General features: G+C 46.7%; 1 protein-coding gene across 1 annotated transcript in view; it reads right to left on the bottom strand.

Annotated features, from left to right (window-relative positions):
- RCOR1 (REST corepressor 1) overlaps positions 1–8,896 on the bottom strand; it is a 90,092-nt gene extending 81,196 nt beyond the window's left edge. Inside the window, exons 1-2 of the mRNA XM_080394616.1 lie at positions 8,650–8,896; positions 8,498–8,557 (exon numbers count right to left, since the gene is read on the bottom strand). Of these exons, the coding sequence (XP_080250742.1) occupies positions 8,498–8,557; positions 8,650–8,836 (247 nt within the window). The 5' untranslated portion in view covers positions 8,837–8,896. The remainder of the gene's footprint in view (positions 1–8,497; positions 8,558–8,649) is intronic.
- Positions 8,897–20,306: the final 11,410 nt, after the last annotated feature.

The following is a 20,306-nucleotide window of genomic DNA, read 5'->3' as shown; positions in this document are numbered from 1 at the left end:
CCAAACGCAAAACTGAACAACTCCAGCCAACAGCACCTGCCACATGGGGCAGCTAGCTCTCAGGAGGTGAAAAATCCTCCCCCTATCTCCATCCACACATGGCCAAGACTCAAACCAATGTTACTGATGAGAACAGAGGGATGAGTTTAGACCCCCAAGGAAGGTGGGAAGTCACAGAGAAGAGAAAAAAACTCCATATTTCAATGCAAACTGCAAGTAAAGAGTTGCTTCAAAAGCAATGCTGTTTTGTAAACGAGACTTTCCCAGTCCTGCCACTTCAGTGTTTAAAGGGGAGTCCATTTCCTACTCAGGAAAGGTTTTTCTTAGCATCCCAAATCCCCTTGTGGAACTGGAACCTCTCTGTGCCTCCTCCATGGACCGGCTAAGAGCAGAGGGCAGGCATCGTGCCCCTGCGTACAAGCCTTGTTTATACATATGCCTTAGGGATTTCTGAACCCAGAAGCCAAAACTATGATTACACATTTGTTACACCAGGCTTTCATACTAGGGTTATAAAGTCTAGAAGAACACCAGTTCAAGGTCACATACACTAATAATTATTTTTAATACCCAACTTTCAAATCAAAGTCTGTACGAACTAAACCCCAACCTGATAAGGCATCTAGCCATCTAAAAGTACATGCACATGTTATCATCACAGGTTATCACAGATACCTACAGACAGCAAAAATGAAAAGCTGCGATAGACAGCCATGTGGTTAGACTCCTCTAATTAGACAACTACACTACAAAAACAAGCCATTGACTTTCTCAGATTATTACTTGTGAAATCCATCCAGATGAAGAGCACAGAGATAAGGGAGGTGGTGAGGAAGATGAAATAACTTTAAGGACAAAAGCTCACTACCTTATCCTCCTGCCTATAATTAATAGGGCAGGGGAATAATATTTTTCTGGAGATATACGTAGTTATACAGAATACATGTAAGACTCTGCTGATGTGCCTTATAGGTACATACAAGATAGAAAGACAGGTTGAAGAGGGAAGCATAGAGTACAATTTCCTCCTGAGAGGGGATTTTTGCAATTTTATCACACGGCTGCAGCCTCCTCCCCCCAAACGCAACATTTACCAATACTTCCTTTATGAAGTTCAAAGAGCAAACTGCTGCTTGGAGTTGAATTTTTGAAGATATTTGGAAAGGTAAGTTAAACTCACTTGTTTTGTCTCAATATTGTACAAATTTATTCAGTTTGACCTACAATACTTAAAGGCAGTCCCATCACAATCTGTTGCATTTCAAAACAGAAACAGGAGCACAAAAGCAGCCCAATTCTAGAATATGCTGGAGAAACTTTCACTGCCTTCACAAAGGCTGAGCACATCCTCTTGCACTTTCGAAAAGCACAAAGTCATCAAAACTTTCATATCAAACTATAAACTAAAAGCTTGTAAAGTTTAAAAAGCCATCTAATCTAACATACCTTACTTAAGCATTTAAGACCAAGTTTCGTTTACAAATCAACTTATGTGTTCAAGAACTGAATTTCAAACTGTTGTTTCAAGTTTAAACACTTAAGAACGTGGGATTGCTCATCTTCTTATACTGTCAAGTCAAAGCCTCAAAAGACAAGGTCACCCAGTACATAAAGAGGTACAGACTTCCTAGGAAGACAGCAGGCTCTAACTACCCCAAAGTTTTCTTTTTTTAATTTGGTCTCTAGACTCAAATCAGCCACTAGTCACCATGTCTAAATATTACCTTACACTTGGAATGAGTAAGGCAAGCCTTGGCCACAACCACGAATTGTTGTATCCTAGGGAAGCGGGGACTAGCACAAACCACAATTTTTTGAGGAGCCAGTTACTTCAGATTTACCTGCCCAGCACATATTAAAAAAAAATCATATATTAAAGTTACAGCACAGTTAAAATACATACGTATGTCCAACAAAGCGCTGTCATTTACACTGCTCTGAAGGTATGTGACAGGACTGCAGCCCACTATAAGCCGCATTATACAGTGTGCCTTTATACAGTGTGCCTTGATCACAGAGGCAAAGATTTCCGAGCTAATTATAATGACTAATCACAGGGAGCTCTAAGCCTTCACTTGGCCAAGTCACAGACCTAACTAGGGCTGCAAACAAGAGTTTTTAAGAGCAACTCATTAAGCAGCAGGAACCAGCTACGAAGAACAAAGTAGTCACTCTACCTAGTATTAATTCCAGTCCAGCCATTAATACATTTGTCAGTACATGAGACAGCTATTACCTCCACATACAAACACTGCATGTGCCAGGCAGGGAAGGAAGCCACAGGCTTTGGCTGCACTGAGACTTGTTTGTTTACTACAGCATTAAGGTTTGAGAAGGATGTTCTTGGTACTATTTGAATAATGAGAAAGCTCCAAAGCCATGCCTTGGAATAATGTGGACCAGAAGCTCTGCTCACCACAGCAGCCTCTGCACCCCTTCACAGGACGAGTGAACAGACCAGGTGAAAGCTAACTACTGAGCCACGCAGGATTAAAAATGGTCTCCCTTGGGCAAACAGCCCAGAGGTAAGAAAAGTATGGCACCAAAGCAACAGCTGTTCTCTTGCTGAGGTGCCAGAGATACGGATAATAAAGTCTCCAACTTGAGCACTACTATTTTCTCCAGGGTGGATTTAAGAAACAGAGAATAAGCTAACCTGCCGGCATCCAGAAGTCAGCTTCATTCTTGTAATGTAGTAGTGGGACTGCACACTCTCCTGCCATAGTGACTAGACCAGCAGCATGTACCAGTCAAGGAACAAGACGAGACTGAGATTCACCACACACCAGCAGAGTTGCCAGCACAGTAAGGAGGTGGCAGCAGTCATCTCCCCCTTCTCCAGGGCTGCTGGGGACCAGGCCTGGCCTTAAGAACTCCCTTCAACTGTACCTAAATGCCTATGGGGTTGAGACAGCTGAAAAAACAAGGCTTGGGCAACAGCTTTTGGTGGAGCGCCTGTTGAGGACTTCCTCATCTGCTCTAAAGTATACCACATACAGAGAGGCTTGGACTTCTGGAAGAAGGAAGACAAGAAACATATAGCCCACAAGGGAATAAAGGGCTAAGCAGATCAACTAGGGGGAAAACTCCTCTTCTCCCACCCAAAAGTTTAAGAGAAAACCCACAGTACCTTGATTTTCCACCACCTGAGGAAAAACTCATGTAGGGGACGACGCACATCTCCTCAGACAACAGTGAAAGGACACCTGGTTTATCAAGATACCAGGCAGTCTCTGTCAGCCCAAACACACTGGGCATTAGTATACTATGGTTTGGTATTTCTGATTAGATCAAACCTTCTCGTAACTCTCCCTTCTTTTCCAAAGAGACACTTGCACCAAGTTCCTTCCTGCCTGTAGTGTTTAAGGCAAAGTCATTTGAGAAGATGAGATAGCCTTCCAGGATACCAGTATTTCCATTTTTAGGAGCTTGGTTTTGACTTTTTCACTTGCTCAGATGGAGATCCCAAAGTCTCACCTGGAGAGCACAGTTTTCTCCCCACCCTCTTTCTGACAAGTCCATTCATCTAAATACCATTTTCTCTTACAGTCCTTGGGTATTCAGACTATTCACAAACTACTAGGACTGGTACGAGCAGGACTATCTGCAAGCAAAGAAACAGAACAAGCTGGCTGGGAGCTGCACTTGCCAAGTGCAAGTCCTAAGGGGGCTTTTAACAACCTTTTGTTAAAGGGTTACAGTCCCCATCATGTAGACCAATAGGCACTTCATAGTTGAAGATATAACCTAATGAAATCTGGCCTTTACAATCACCAAAGAAAGATAGCTGTTCTAGGGGAATCAGCCACTCAGTGGCTATCCCATTATTATACTTTCACCTTTGATCTTAAATAGACAGAGGATGGGTGCGCTTTTTACGGAGTTGGATGGATTCACCCGCTTCCTCCCCTAGGGCACAGCCACACCACCACTTCGCCGTTAGGCATTTCAGATCAGAGACAGCCATGACTATACATATATTTTTTATATATATGTATTTTTACCCCTTCTTAGATACAACTACACTGACAGAGTTTCTGACTACACTGAAAAGGGTTGTTGGTTTCTTCCCATACTCCTCCCCCTTTGTTTTTTGTAACAGTGAAACAACACAGTCTTGGACACTAAAGTGGTTCAGGGAATATCAAGTGTTTGTGCAGGAGCACGCAAGAGTACAGCTAACTGTGGAGCAGCGAACAAGCTCCTAAAGGATTAGTGACACTCCAGCAGCAAACACCTTCCAGTAGACTTTCCTGCACCTAGAGGTAGAAGCACTACAAAGTATTTCCTTCCACCATTTCTACTTCACAACAGTTACAATTGTTACAGTTCAACAACAAAATACTGGGAAGAGAGTAGCGTTGCCAACAAGGGATTGAAGCCTCCCAATTTACACACATCCCAAATTTGGATCTCTACAAGACACTATTGAGTCAAACCAGCTTTCGCTTGTTTCCACTGGAAATAGCTTCGGAAGATGCTTTCCAAAGATGACCAACACAATTGATGTTCAAAGGTACAAGATACGGCTTGTATTTTTACTGTCATTGCAGCTAATGAGGGAATCTAAAGCTGTAGTGCTACAAGAGAGGAAAAAAAAGCTCATCTGCCTTTACTACATGTCAAAATCCAGGAGACACCGTTCTCCTCAGGGAGTTATTTAACACTTCTCAAAATTACAGAAGCTTTCATCTTTACTTAAATTCACTGGCTGTGTTAAAGTACTCACGAATGTTTTCTTGCTCCTATTTTCAATGTTCCAATAGCGTAAATTAATAAACAAGTAAAATGGTCAAGCACAGTATCAGCGCTTTGCCATATGAAAGATTTTTATTTAGCTTTAGGATATGCAATGTTTCCTTCCACTGAGTTTTTTCATTAACAGGACATGTGGGTTTCATTTGTATGGATTAAAAGAACCATAATAGTTTTCCCTCTTCAAAACCCTCAACATCTCAGACCAAGAACTCGCAAGAAATGCTGACCTACCAATACCAGCCTTTAGTTTAACACACAGAATTTTCAGCTGGCAAATATTTGACTCTGAGCTCTAATAAGAGAAAAATAGGAGAGACAATAGCAATTTTTCACATCACATCTGTGAAATAAAGGCCAAACAGTGAAACACAGCTGAAGTGCAAGTTTTACTGATTCTAGTGAGCTCTGGCATGGGATTTTCAGCCCAAAAAAGTTTTGGCTTATTTAATAAACACATTGCCTCTGCAAAAGCCTTGCCTTTACTGTACAAATATTCTTATTATACAAATAATAGAGGTTTAAGTACTATACCAATAATATAAGTTTTTGAGAGGATAAAATAAGTGGGATCAATGCAGCAAAATCTTTCTCAAAGTAAGGGGAGACCAGGATAGGCAAGAAAGACAGGAACATAAACTTTGGCAAAGAACCTATAGGCTCTGCCAGCCCATGGAATAGGCCTTGCCACCATAGAGAGATTCACTAAAGGAACTGCAAGTAAGGACTACCTCCTACAGAGCTTTCCAGCCACAAGCATTTTTACAGTCCAAATCACATCATGCCCTTCCTCGGTCACCATCACAGCAAGTTTTAGCCACAAGGAGTATCAAAAACTTGCACCAAGGTATTTTAATCCAGAATGAGAACTTGTTATTTTCTGGTTATAAGGATGAAGCAAAACCAAAGCACAACCTTTAACCATTTTCCTCATGCTCTATTCAAACAAGGGACACGAGCACGCTCTAACTCCCTATCCCCCTTCCATGCAAACAGAAAGGCGCTGAGGTCCCTTCCCTCCCTAAACCTATGAGATCTTGAGAAGACACTCTCTTCACTTTCAGGCTGTACCATATGGTACTTTTTTTGCTCTTCTCCGGCTATTTAATTCATGAAACCTAGAATAGCATCACACCACTGCCTTGCTCTACCTCTCCTTTGTCCCGTAGTCTCACAGAAAAGGATTTCAGAAAACTTTCCTGATTTTATTGCTCTTTGCTACAGACTGCATGTGGCTGAGAAGTGAAACAGAATGAAATGTTTTCTCTGCCCTATGCATAGGGACAGAAGAACACCCACATAAGAACGCTGATGTAAGAATCAGCAGTTACAGATATCTCCACTAAACTCAAGGTATAACTGAACATTAAGTTAAAAAAAAAAAAGGTAACACATACAAGGCCTAGTCTGTGCCATTTTCCCCTTAGACACAGCTAGAGCAGCGTGAGCCCTTTACATTTTACCAGCCAGCTAATCTGAAGGTGAAAGCCTCTGCAACTCGACACCAAGCAACCTTCAAGCTTTAGGACCCTTTGGTCAACCATCCCTAAAATTTCTAGTGAGAAACAGACACAGCATCTGTGCGCTCTGATAACACTATTTCATCAATTCAACTTTGAAATTGTCCTGTCTCACTGGTAATGTAACAGTTTCGGTCAAAAGGTCTTAGTGCAGGGTGTTAGGCTTATTTAGGGTTTTCTTTCTTAAAGAAGGGAACAAAAGAAGCATAACAAATAAACACAACATGGTTATTTAGCCTTTAGGACTGAGAAAAGATCACAAAATTCAGGAAACAACGTTGCATTGCAAAACCATTCCCGAGTAATTCCAGAGGCTAGGAAACCAACTCTTCAATACACAAGCAGACAAAGTTCACCTCAAACTTGTTAACTATAAAGTTATTGTTTGGTTGGTTGTTTTTTTGGTTGGTTTTTTTTTTTTTTTTTTTTTTTTTTGGGGGGGGGGGGGGGAGGTGGGGAGATGGGGAGAAAATAATAGATCAGTAAATGAGGATCCAATGCCCATTCAGGTCATCAGAAGACTGATCATATACTTCAAGTGAATTTACCAAAAGCTGTATTACACCGTGTACTCAAGGGCGCTTGCTGATGCCGTGTTAGGGTATATGTTACTCAGAAAAAAAATTTCCCTACATCACATACTTCCCCCCACCCCTTCCATTCCACACAGTACAAAAAGCAATAACCTTTGTATAGGTCACTGTGCATCTATAAGTTAAAACCAGAACAATGTATAACTAAGCACATAATAGTGAGGAAGGGGCATATAGTATTTTTTCCCCTCCATCTATTATGTTAGAGAAATGAATTGCACAAAAGAGGTAATTCACAGGGGTGACCGAAAAGCCCAAGTATTGTTGTGATACCTGGCTAATAGCCAGTGTGATGCACATTGTGTTACAGAAATGTTGCATTTGACCTACAGATTGAAAAATAGTGTCAACTGCTGCCTAACTAACAGCTCTCCCCCTTGCCTTTTTCTTCTTCTCCACCTCCTCCCCTCCCCCTCCTCCCCCCCCCCCCCCCTTCCTCCTGGTCAACCAAGAAATGGAGTTCCCATGTGCCAAGACCTTGTATCTTATTTTGTCACAAAATGAAGGGGGGGAGGAGTGGGGGAAAATGAATCCGTAAATACCTACAAGTAATAATGAACTTAAGGAAAAAAATAATATCCTCTTCACCCTCCCACTCGACACCTTAACAGTTAACAAACATATGTATTTAATAATTAAAAAAAAGCATCCAACACATTAGTGCACAGCCTGAAGATGATCCATGAGAATCCTTTTTCCTAAATCCACACAATAGTAACTCTCAGGATGATTCAATAAGGAGACACTGTGGCTTTCCACACCATTCTTTTTGTTTTAAGGCAAGAGGTGCGGAGGATTCAATTAAGTTTGGGCTGGGCAAAGGGACAACTCCAAACGCTAGGCTCTCCAGACAAGAGGAGGGTTTTTGCTAGCTTCACCCTCCACTTACAAAGGAACAAAACAAAAAAAAAAAAAAATAGAAATGCTTAGATTTCAAACTAAGGAGGTCAACAGCCTGTCTTTCTATACACAGAGATACATCAGTACTAACGTGCTTCCAGCACCTGCCTTTCAGCACAGCCCCAATTCCTTTGTTTGCTCAAAATTTGCTTCCATACCACTTTAAATTAGCTTACAAAGAACCGCAGCAGAATAGCTGGAATGTGAAACATTTTTTTTTTTTTTTGAGGGGGGAAGTGAGTAGCTTCTTAGGAAGAGAGAAAATTAAAATACAGACCCAAGCCCCTTCTAAATACCTTCGAAAAAATTATATTTACAACTTGATATCTTCTAGTTCCATCGCTGCCACCAAGCCCACAGACAGACAAGTCCAGGAGGGGGGTAAAAAAAAGAAAGAAAAAAAAAAAAAAAAACCACCCAACTGCCATCTCCTGCCTCCTCTAGCCCTGCCAGCTTCCCTGTTCCTCCCTGCCTGCAAAGCGCCCTCTGGAAAGCATCGAGACTTCTTTTATCAGCCGGGGGGTGGGGGGAAGAGGGGGTCCTTGCTCCCGCTCCGGGTGTTTGGGGCCGGAATTAGGGGGGATTATTTTCGGGCACACACACCACCACCACCACCACCCCCCATGAGCAGAGTACCCCCCCGGCTCCGCTCATCGGTGGGAAGTCCAAAGGGGGGGGGGAAAGAAGATGTATTCGTGCCCCCTAAAAAAGAAATAAATAAAGACTTACCGGGGTCGAAATCGGGGACCACCGCCTGGTACTGCGGCCCGACCCTCATGCCGCCGCCAGCTGAGGGAGGCAGAGGGAGAAGCGTTACCCGCGTGGGCCCGCCCGGCCCCTGCCCCCCCAGCTCCCACACACGCCGCCCCCCCGCTCCTCACCGTGCTCCTCATCGCTGGAGGACCCCGAGCTACCCTCCTCCCAGGAGTTGCCGCTGCTGTTGCCGTTGGGGGCGGCGGATAAACTTTTGCTACCGCCGTTGTTGTTATTATTCGCGCCGGCGGCGTTGTGGTTCCTGCCCCGCCGTTTCCCCGAGACCTCCGGGCCCTTCTCGATCATGGCTGGCATTTAGGGGAGGAAGGGGGGGTGTGGAGAAGAAGGAAAGGGGGGGGGGGGATCAGAGTTTAAAAACTGCGGGAGGGGGGGCTGGGGGAGGCGCCGAGGGCGGGCGGGAGCCGGGGCGGGCCGGGGCGGGCCGGGCCGGTGCGCGGCGGCAGCGGCGCTGCTACATCCCCCACCACGATCGCCCCTAACTTTGAGGCTCATCCCAGCCCTGCGCTGGGACTCCGTTCAACCTGCGCTGCTGCCTGCGGTAGGCCCCGCCTTCCCCAGCTCCTACCCCTCCGCATTGGCTAAACCTACATTTTGGGAGGCCAGCCCGCCTGCCCATTGGACGGCGTTTCCTGTCCATCGTGGCGGCCCGGCGCTTCCGTTTGCTGGGTTAGGTGGAGGCGTATCGCCGGGCCGTACGTGTGAGGGCTCCGCGATCTCTCCGCCCAGCGATACCTCTCCTCGGAGGGCTGCGCCGGAGCGGAGAGGGGGAGAGGGGGTTTCGCTCACCCCCGCCGGAGCGGCGCCCCCTGGCTCGGCCCGGCCCGCGGCGGGGGCGGCAGTGGGGTCCTCCGCCCCATTGTGAACTCAGCAACGGGAGGAGGGTGGCGAGGGACTACTTTTCCCCCCTCCTTCTCCCCCCGAGGCGGAAGGTTACGGCGTGGTTTGAATGGGATTCCATACAAAGCCCCCGTTGCCCGTGGGCCGTTGAGCTGGGCAGGGTCGGGGGTGGTTGGTGCCCGATGGCTGTGCCTGGTTCAGTCGGAACGGCCGCCTGCGGCAGCGGCGCGGAGGGGAAGAGTCTCTCCCGGGGGTGGAGGGGGACGGGGACACACGCAGCGGACAGGGGTGGCCTGAGGTGGAGCGGGGTCGGCCCGGCCGGAAGCGGCGCTGCGGGTATGGGACGGTGTCGGGGCCGGGGGGCTCCCCCTCTGGGGGAGCGGAGCCCTGAAGGGACGAGGGCAGCCAGCCGGGGAGCAGCCCCCCCCGCACTCCGGAGCAGGATCAGGCCCATCAGCAGGGTGCTTCCGGCTTTCCTTCAGCGGCGGAGCCGCCCGCCGGGGCGTCTCGTCACCGTCACAGGGCGCCACTGCTGCCCCGGCCGCGGCGGTGGGCGCCAGGGGTCCGCTCCGTAACTCCCGAGCGCCCCGCCGCTCCCCGGGGCTCTTCTGCCGAGCCGAGATCCGCTGCTGGGGCCCGGCGTGCGCGGCGCCCCCGAGCTTCCCGGCTCACGCCTCGCCAGCCGGGCGCCTGGCCGCCCTGCCACCTCGGCGGCGGGGGGCTCGGGCCGCGGGGAGCCCCCTCAGCCTGCGCAGCCCGGCGGGGCACGGGACCCCTCCCCGCATGGCGCCGTCCGACGGCCGGGCTGTGGCGGCGGGGGCGGCATCGCCCCGCGCCTCGGTGCCTTCCCCGGGCCGCCCCCCGCAGCGCTCCCAGAAACGGGGACGGAGCCGGGGCGGGGGGCGAGGGAGGGAAACAAAAGGGGAGGCGAGACCACTTTTCCTTTCGTCGTCACACGAGGCTCCGGTCGGCAACCCCTGTGTGCTTTGGGGCGAAAACGGGGGCGGGGGGGTGTCCAGAGCCGTCCTGACAGAAACGGGCAACAAAAGTGTACGAACTGCTCGCTTTTATTCGCCACTCGGGCTGTACGGCGGGGTGAGGGCAAACAATGCACAGCCATGGCAAGCAGCTCGTGGGGTGTGTCTTCCATTTTCATTCAAATGAACTTCTGTAGCAAGTTTTTCTTTTTTATGGGCCCGTGCAATTAAAAGTGCAATTTGACTAGCAGCGGTTATCTCATATCAGACGAACTGTCCCCGGCCACTCCCCTCCTCCCTCTGCCATTTTAATCCAGGAGAATTTGCACAGGGGGAGGGGGAAGAGCTGCCGAGGGAGACGCTGCGGGCTCTGGCGCTGGCCTCACCGCTCCCTCTCTATATTGTACTTTTAAGATTATCAAGATTATTCCACTTTTAGGTAGGAGTTTGGAAAGGCTCCTCCTTAATTTTCGTGCACCATTTACCCTGTTAAATTAGGGGAAGAAATACCTTTCTGAAATTTCTTTCAGTATACTGGTCTCTTTGCAATATTTACTTTCCCCTCTGTACTGGGTATATGTGTTGTGTTTATGTACTGACAGATGCGTAAGCAGTTTTCTTCATGTACACCTGCATGTACCTGTGAATATTTACTTGCCACAGTTATTTATTTAAAGTACCAAATAAATTAAAAAAAAGGTTTATTTACACTATATAAAAATAACTTCTTCTAGCTCACAAAATACGTGTTATGACAGTGACTTTTGATCCCGTGCTCTTTAAAAATATTAGTTCTAAAAAAATATTAGTTCTAAGTCAGGGGAATAAGTAGCGATGCTTTTAAACCCCGGTACTGTACTGACAGCCACAAGTATTTCCCAGCAAGAAGTGTATTGGTTCTTCAGCACAAAACAAACACATTTTCATGATAGGCTGGAATGCAAATGTGGCAGGGTGCTCTTTACCAAACTTCACTATACTCCAATATTTCTACTCCAGAAATGCAAGGGCAGGAAGGAAACAGCCAATTTTTCATTTAGAAATGAACTTGAGTGAAATTCAAAAGGTTTTACCATCTGCTTTGCAGGTTCCCAGACCTGTGGGGGCAAGGGGTGATGACATGGGACAAACTCTCACCCAAGGGTAAGGCTGATGCACACCTGAGTATCTAACTTGAACCTGAGACCACGGATGTGCTTACACTGAGACACGTGTACGGCTTTGCAAACTGGGGCCTAATTCTGGTCCTCTTTCACTTCCACTCCTCCCTCCTCCTCTCTTCATAGCCATTACCCACTCAGGCCCCGGGATTAAAACCTAAGTCAATCATCTAAAATATTTATAACATGATTTCACTCTTTTAAACTTGAAAATTACATTTACTGCCGACACTCCACAACTGTTGGCCTTTCCTAAAGCTGTGGCCCCAGCCCTGCCCTCCCAGGAGCGGGGGTGAGGAGGGGGCTGGAGGCACCTAAGAGGATGGCATCCCCTTGCCACCCCACCTTTGCTTGGCAGCGTCACCACAGAACACCCGTGGGACAGTGAGCCACGTGTGGCCGCTCACCTGGCTGCTCCTTTTCCCCGACAGAAGATGGGGAGATGCTCAGGAACAGGAGCAGATCGGTCCCTTCTCCCCTGGGTGCCGAGAGGTGCATGCATGTGTGCTGGTCATGCGTGCGTGTCCCCAGAGCAGGAAGTCTCGGGGCTGTCACTGTCACAGCCAGTTTGCACCTGTCACAGCTGTTGTCCCAGGCTAACAACGCCCCTTTCACCCCCAACACGGCTGTTTCTTTTCAGGATTTCCCTGCAGAAACTCATGAGGCTGGACTGTGTAACACTTTGACGCTGATGGAGCTTTTTGTTTCTAACCACTGAGAAAAGGTTTTGTGTTTGTTTTTCCTTCCTTAACAGTGGCGTTTGGTTTCTTTCCACTTAGGCTAAGAGCCTGAAGTTTTGAAAGTGTCCCAACACAGCACTACAGATTTTGGAGGAAACTTGGAAAAATTCTTTTCTGGCCGTAAAGAAAACTCTTGGCAGAGTGTAGGCGAGTGTGTACACAGAGATCATACACAAAATACAGAATTGTGTTTTCTTTTTCGGCAGCAACAGTGAATGCACTTTTTGCAGCCTCTGACTACGGCAAATGCCAAGAAAGCAACAAATTCTACTCCTCCGGCTCATGCCACTCACCCTGGAGAAACCCAATGTTAAAATTTCATTATTTTTAGGGTGGGACAGATGAAGGGGAAACCCCATGAACACTAAGACTCTGCTGGGTACAGGCTCTTGTTTACCTGGATCAATACTTCATTTAGACACATTAAGCTGTGATCCTACACGTGACTGCGCACACCTGTATGTCCTGCCCAGGCCCATCAAGCCGCGTGTAGCATCAGGAGGAGCTTCATAGACAATCTGTAGCTGACCGAGTCACATAAAGCAAGGATGGCCAGGGCCCCTGAGCTTGACTGCAACCTCTGGACAACCTCTGGACATTACTGTAGATGTAATAGTTAACTGTTCAGCTGTTTAGACATGAGAGCAAAAGCGGGGGGAGGGAAGTCTTTTCCTTATGAAGGTGGTGTCACTGTTGTGTGTTTGCTGTAGCCTAACAGGTTGGACCAGGCAAGATTGTCTTTTTAAATAATTTCTTGAAATTTTGTGATCATTGTCAAGGGAAAAGCAACTTTTTTACAACTTTTACATGAAAACTTTCTGTTGTCATTAACCCTGTTAGTCCCACAAGTAAAATACAGATGAAATAGAAATGCAGCTGGGACGCCCAACAACTGAGCAGCCTTCATTCCCTGGAAAAAGCAAAGCATCTTCTGCCTCTTTCTCGGTCTCCTTCCTGCCCAGGTGAGCATTTTGTCCCTTTCACCAGGGCAGTAATGCTTGCCACACATCCCTGGGGCTGCCAGTTCTTGCAGCAAAGGGTTACAAGAGCTAACACCCCTTCCATATGCCAGAGTTGTAAAAAGCAGCTCTCACCCCCTGTGTATTGTATTTTACTTGAAAACAGACACACTGAAAATGCTTACCCCAGTGAGAATGTGCCTGTGTGTTTACATGAGTGTATATATATATATATGTATGTATGTATATACACACACATATATTTGGTTACGAGTAGTAGAAGGGACAATTAATAATGCTCTAGACTGATTGTTCTTAATACTGAAAGGCTATTAATCAGGAAAATGTTACCCTTTGAACAAAATGTTTATACAGTCAACACTATGGGTGTGGTTTTTTTCCCTGGTGCTAAGCTGCCTGCTAAAGCAGAGCGGAAATCGGGTTTATAATCTCTTCCATTAGAACTTTGTGCTCCAAGTTTGACAAAATTTTGGCTGAAGTTTGGAAGGAGTTGATGCCTGGCTGTCTTTGGTTTCAAGGGGACTTAGGTGTTCAAACCTCAAGTCTCTGGAAGCATTTGGATACCTAGAAGACGTAAACAGACATCATATGCAAATTTCAAAAACACCCCCTTCTGCTGAAAAAGTCCTAAGGGGCATCTAATTTCATTTTAATGTAACTGAAAGACTTTAAAAATCTGTCCCTAACTCTTCTGCGCTCCTTTGGAAACTTGTCCTTGGAGCCTTTCAACCTGAAAGCTGCTTTTAGAGAGGGAATAATATGGCAAATTTTAGTCCAAACTTTTATTTCCCACTGGAGAGAATGGCTCATATCCTGTAGTGAGTGGGAAGCCAGCGGAAAAAATACAGGGAGGACAGTGGTGGGAGTGAGAGGGTGCAGGGAAGCAGCTGGGGCTGGACCAGCGGCGAGAGGCAGGAGAAGGGCTGCTGGCAGCTCTGGGGTGAGCCTGGCAGGACCAGGGGAGCCACAGCAGCAGAGGAAACCCAACCTTGCCCTGGAGCAGGGCTCCTGGCTGGCCCAGAGAGGCACTAAGAGCTGGCCCTGGGGGGGAAGGAGAGGGTGGGAGTGAAACCCTGCACAGGCAGAGGCTGGCGATGCCAGGGAGAGCATCGGGACAAATAGACAATGTCTTAGTGCAGGCAGAGCTGCAGAGAACGTCCCAGCAAAGTGCAAACGCAGACCCCAGTGGGTTTATTTCAGCATCCATGCCAGGAGCTATTTCACAGCTCGTGAAGCTGAAGGGGACAGGAGTCACCCATCTGCACACACCACTGTGAGCAGTATGAGGTGGGTCAGGCACCTTTTCGTTCCTGGGGATGAGGAAGAGGCACGCAGCAAAATCAGAGTAGAAAGCCTCGGATAACTGATGGGTTTGCTCCACTCAGTTCTGTGTTTAAGTAGAAAATCTCCATATCAGAAGAGAAACACAAAGTGCAGAGATTCATTGCTCCTCAAAAAAACAGATGGGTTAAAAAGATTGCCATTTTGGGGAGCCACTTCATTGTAGGGATGATTGCAGCTAGCACAGCACTTACCTGGGAAGATAACGATTCTCTTTTTATAAACTTGTTTTGTTTCACTTCTCTCCACCATCAGCACACAATGCTAAAGTTTGTGAGGAGAGCTGGAGACGCAGCAGACACCTGCCATTGTTTTCAGGGCAACTGGGAGTCCAAAAACTTAATTTTTCTCACAGGAGATTTTTGAACAAGAAATACATACAATCCCTTTGGGGTTTGTCACAAAACCTAATGGGACAAAGATTGGATGCTGTACATTAAGAGATGCAGGGGGTTAACAGTAGATATTAGTTTGAAGAGCTCTGCAAGGCGTACAACCCCTCGCATTTCAGCGTTTAAATCAATCTCTTATTTTTTGAGTGAGGGAAGAAGCTTTCCCCTACTCACGCAGCACTGTGTCATTACCTTTGAAGGATGCTGCTAGCAGCAAGACTAACAGACTATGAGAAGCATCAGCCAGATCCAGCAGGACAACTCCTCCATTCGAGACCCTCCGCAGCTTTCCAGTGGCCCGTGTTGCTGCAGTCCACTGGTGGGAGCAGAAAAGGCAGCCCAGAGGGAGGTGTCCCACCTTTGCAACGTGGCAGACAGCCCCCTGCCTGCACCCTCCCATGGAGGCATGCTGGTGTCCCAGCCTCCAACAGAAACCCTGCAGCAAAGTCCCTCACCCAGGTGGTCTCCTGCCTCCCTGGGGGTCCTCTTCACTTGCCTTGATGCTACTGTGGTAATCCCAGCAATGGGGCAGAGACGTCCAGCCGAGAGGCAGCTGCTTGCTCCTGAAATCCCACCAAAAATTCCCCCATCTGATTTTCTGCTGACACAGCCCCCTTTACTCCACCATGCAGCCTAGTCTCATCCCATGACACAGGATGATCTCAGGGAACTTCAGCCAGAGGTATCCTACAGGGCCTCTGACCACTGGCATTCTCACAGGAAAGGGAACTGTTAGAAAATCATCTGAAATTTCCCTCAAAACACGTAGTTGTAGATCCAAGCAAACTTTTGTATCAGAGTAAAAATGCATATCTTGGTATGTCCATACACACATGTGGGAGTGGAGAAAATCAGCTCACTCGCATCCTTCTGATGTACATGGGGATCGCTCTGCTGAAATCCCTGGAAATTCCCTTTGTTGCAAAACCAGTACAAGAAGGCTCAGGCCCAGTGTTTCCATGAACACACCTCTAAGCCGTAGCACAGCTCATCAGGACTTTAGTGCCAACCTTTAATTGGCATTCCAAATATAATCTGGAAATCTCAGATGCTAGCAATCTCAGGGGGTGGAGAGAGAGATCAAAGTTAGTTCCTCACTGCTATCTGTCTAAAGAAAAACTGCAACACATGAAAACCCAGGGAAAAAAGAAAAAAATCAATGAAACCTCAGTTTGGCATCAAGTGAAGGACTAATCACCAACTAAAAGAAACAATTTTAGAAAATGTCGTGACCTAGTACCTCTTAAAGTCACAACTTAAAAAAAGCTACATCCCTATCTACCCCTTACTAAACTCCAAAAGTACCAAATACAGATTCATTCCCACCATTGGGATTCAGCTGAGGACACCAGGAACCCTGCACCAAACTCTCTGTCATTAGACCAAATCTTTATGCTGTGGTGGTCTTCCTCTTCTCACTTACATCAGTGGAAATCTAGAGTTTATACTGAGCCAGACCTGCTCAGAGGCACTGGAAGACTCTGGATTAATATCAAGCACGGGCATCTGCCTCCTGCAGTTTCTGTGCCTGTGGTATCAATAGTGATTTTGAAAATTATTATTTCTGTATGGGCTATAATGACTTAGAAGGAACAGTTACAGCCTGTTGTGCAAATGTGAACAATACTTGCTTTTTTAAAACGTGGATTTTTCATACGACAGGAACTAATAGCCCTTTTAGAGCAGTTATGGTCTATCTTGTCAATTTGGTTTCTATTCATGCACGCTAAGTGAATTTTTATAGCTGAACTAGGAGTCCTTAAAGATGGGCCTTATACTGGAAATGCAGATGTGACTTACTGTGAGTTGTGCTAGGAGAGCATCCCTGCCCCTGGGGAGCCAGAGCCAGTAAATCAGAATTCCCTTTCTCCGTGCACATAACATGACTTGCAGGCACTCTTTCATCTGCACTGAGAGGCAGAAAGGAGGGGCAGAATTAGCCCCTCATTACAATAATGTTTCTCACACTTTCCCCAGCTACTCTCTGCAGGCATTAGTACAGGGGCCCTGGCTGCCAGAAATGCTGAACACCTACATCTCCAGTTAAAAGAAATCAGAGCCAGGTGCTCAGCAGCTCTGAAAATCAGACCCACAGAGCTTTAAACAAAGGCTTTTATACTATTAAAAAAAGAAGAAAAAAAAAACCCAGACAGACTCACCTGAACTTCACTTTTTACTGTGAGAGCTCTGTTGTGAAAGAAAATGGTGCATTTTCTGATTTCTCTTATGGCCTCCCCACTATAAACTGTACTGCATACATACTCACATCAATACATTTACCTGCCTGCTTCACAGCTGGAAAGAAAATGAAGCCATCTCAATCATCTTCACATTCAGCAGTAGAGAAAACTGACTTTTTTCCCCACTCAATGCCAATTAAAATGTGCAATGTGGATAACCTGATCTCCACTAAATATTCCGGTCACCTCCATTGTACAGAGTGGATACACTTCCATACTCAGTGGTAACCTGAACCTTTTCTAAGACTGGAAAAAAACCCAAGAGAATAGAGGCTATACAATCTTATTACTTATTTATTTAAAATGTTCTAGCCATGCCTCCCTTCAAGCCCTCTTGGCTCCTTACCCAAAACCTGTGTAATGAGCAACATCACAGGACCTAAGCATCAGCAGGCATGACAGCTCCACTAAAATGAATGCATTTATACTGATTTCTGGCAGCTAAGGAGTTGCCACAGCACATACAGGGAATACCTACCCCTCCAGAAAAAAAGACACGCCTCTGACAATGTCTTCCCAAGGTATTTCTCATAGGTCCCATGCTGTAGTGGAGTAGGAGCCATCCCTTCCCCAGCTTTTCCTTCTGTCTCCATTGCTGCACCGAGTACCTAACTACCTTGTCTTCATCACAGAGGCTCTCGTTTGAGAAGGCATGAAGCCAAACCTGGCACCAACCGATAGATATGTACAAAGGAAAATCTTGACGGCATCTGTGAACAGAGTTTAAGAGAAAGGAACAAAATAATACCACATATGTTAACAGATTGAAATGGTAGCTATGGTGACCACAGACAGACAAAGAACAAACCATTTTGACTGAATTCAGCCAATTCTTTCTGACAACAAACTGCAAGTATAAAGCAAACTTTTGAAAATCCCTAATGAAATCATTGTAATGAATCCATTTGGCTGTGTTTGGCTTGTTTGCTTTTTAAATTTCAGTTGCAGCTATTACATTAAACCTATTAATCATTGAGGTAGTCGAATACTTTCCACTAACTAAAAATGAGGATTTTCTCACAGTAAAAAAAAATAAATTATTTTTTGCATTTTTTTAAAAAAAGAAAACACCACCAAAAAGCAAGGAATAGTTATTGTAAAATGACAGGCATTCATAGTTCAGAGTATTTTCTTGTGCATGAGAAAGTGTCTGGGTTTTGTACAATAAAGGCTTGTTTATAAAAGTTGGATTATTTTCCCTACCCTGATATGCATTGTAACTATGAAAAATTACCATCCTGTTTATTGTGTATTACAATGTCAGACGTCTCAGAGCCTCTTTCCTCCAGTGTGCCAGCCATTTTTTTCAGCTGCACAGAGGAGCTGGCGCTCAGCACCCTCCCATCGAGGGATGGCCAGTTGTGCCTGGGGGAACTGCGAGGAGGACAACGTGGGAGGGACAGAGCTGTGCTACCGAGGGACAGAAAAGCTGCCTACTGAGCACCAGCACTGGAAAGATGCAGGCAGATGATGGGGAGGATTATCCAGTGCCAGCACAGCATAAGGCTGCTCAAAGTAATGCGCAGCTGCTTGCTTGCTTGCAAACTCCCACCCCAAGAGGCTTGAAGGGGCTGGAGGAGGCTGCACAGTGAATGTCACAGTGGAAACTCCGACATGTTGCCTGCTGTGGAGCATCCCCGACAGAGACCCTGGCTGCTTGTGACCACTCGAATTTAGCCTGGAGACCGCTTCAGTGCACCCTAACGGAATGATGCTGGCCCCCCACCCCCTCTCTCCACCCAGCCACGCTCACTGGATATAGTTCCAATGCACAACATAAAATCTTACTTCTAACCTGTAGAAAAGCTGCTGTCATTTCCCTGACTGAGTGCTTAATATTTAACTTGATGTGTTCGGTACCTGCTGCAGACTGTAAAATTCATAACCATATAGATTTTCAGTGTAGCTGTGCTTTTGATGCTCCAGGAACAGTAACTTCAGATTTCAGTGGTGCACACACACTCTCAGCTCTACACTCACATTTTCATCTGCTGAAGTTCATTGTTCTTTAAAGAACAAAACAAACCGAGGCAAGCAGCAAACTAGCACAGAAGTGCCCACCATTCAAACGCTGCTCTCTGTATTTGCCTGCTGACCGAGGCTCTGGCTTAGCTTCTGTAAATCGAATTAAGCTCCCGGCCACCACTGCCTGCGTGACGAGGGGCACTTTGCCGGCTGGCTCTGTTCTGCTGAGCCCCATACACCAAACCAGGGCCAGCTTTAAGGCCTTTCACTTCTGCCTTGCGCGGCCCTTCCCTGTATTCTCCACCCACTCGCTTTGCTTTCGCTCTTGCCAGTGCAGAGCGCAGGTCCTTCAGGACTCCTCTTGCTCTGTGTGTGTACCCGAAGAGTGGAACTGAGCGATGGCGAGCACGTGTGCTCCCTGTCTTTTGTAAAGGCATGGCAAGAGGGATGAGCATTGAGTCCTGCACAACCTCACCTGCTCAAGCTGTTTGCTTTAGCTGTGACTCAAGTGCAGCAGGAGCACGTGGAAGGAAGGAAAAGGAAAAAGAATAGCACTTTTTCTTTTGGTATTACCTGGAAACAGTAAAGAAACAGTTACTTTGATTTTATGTGCAGTAAACCCTCACTAGGTGGCTCCTTACAGCAAGTAAATGTATTCCCCACAGAAAGAACACTGATGTGGCGTAATCTGTGCGAGGGCAGAGAGAGTGTGACGCTAACTGGGCTTTATTGCTAGCTGAGCGTTTTGCATGGAAAAGCAGTATATAATACGGTTGTGGGTGGGTGAGCAAGTGAGCATTTACACAAATTACAAATGACACTGCTCCACAAGTCATGAACTGTGAGTCAGATGGGCATGGGTGTCTCAGGCACATCAAGAATGCCACTTGACCCTTTCTGTAGGTTTTTAAGTTAATCTGTTTCATATTCAACTTTCTAATTCAGAAAGCAGAACCGGGTTACAGTCGAGGGTACCAGCAGTGGAGATCCAGGGGGAAAAGAGCTGATCCCAGCAGCCAAGGCAATAAATGGCATTAAGGCTGAAAGCCCAAATGTCATGTAATCACTCCTATAAACAAAGAAGCAACACTCCTGAAATGCTCCCCCCCCCCCCCCCCCCCCCGGCCCCTTC

This window comes from Falco punctatus (assembly GCF_963210335.1).
Source record: "Falco punctatus genome assembly, chromosome: 7".
Lineage (NCBI taxonomy): Eukaryota > Metazoa > Chordata > Aves > Falconiformes > Falconidae > Falco > Falco punctatus.
Note: the sequence above shows the minus strand (reverse complement) of the source record. Positions and strands in the feature narration are given on the sequence as shown.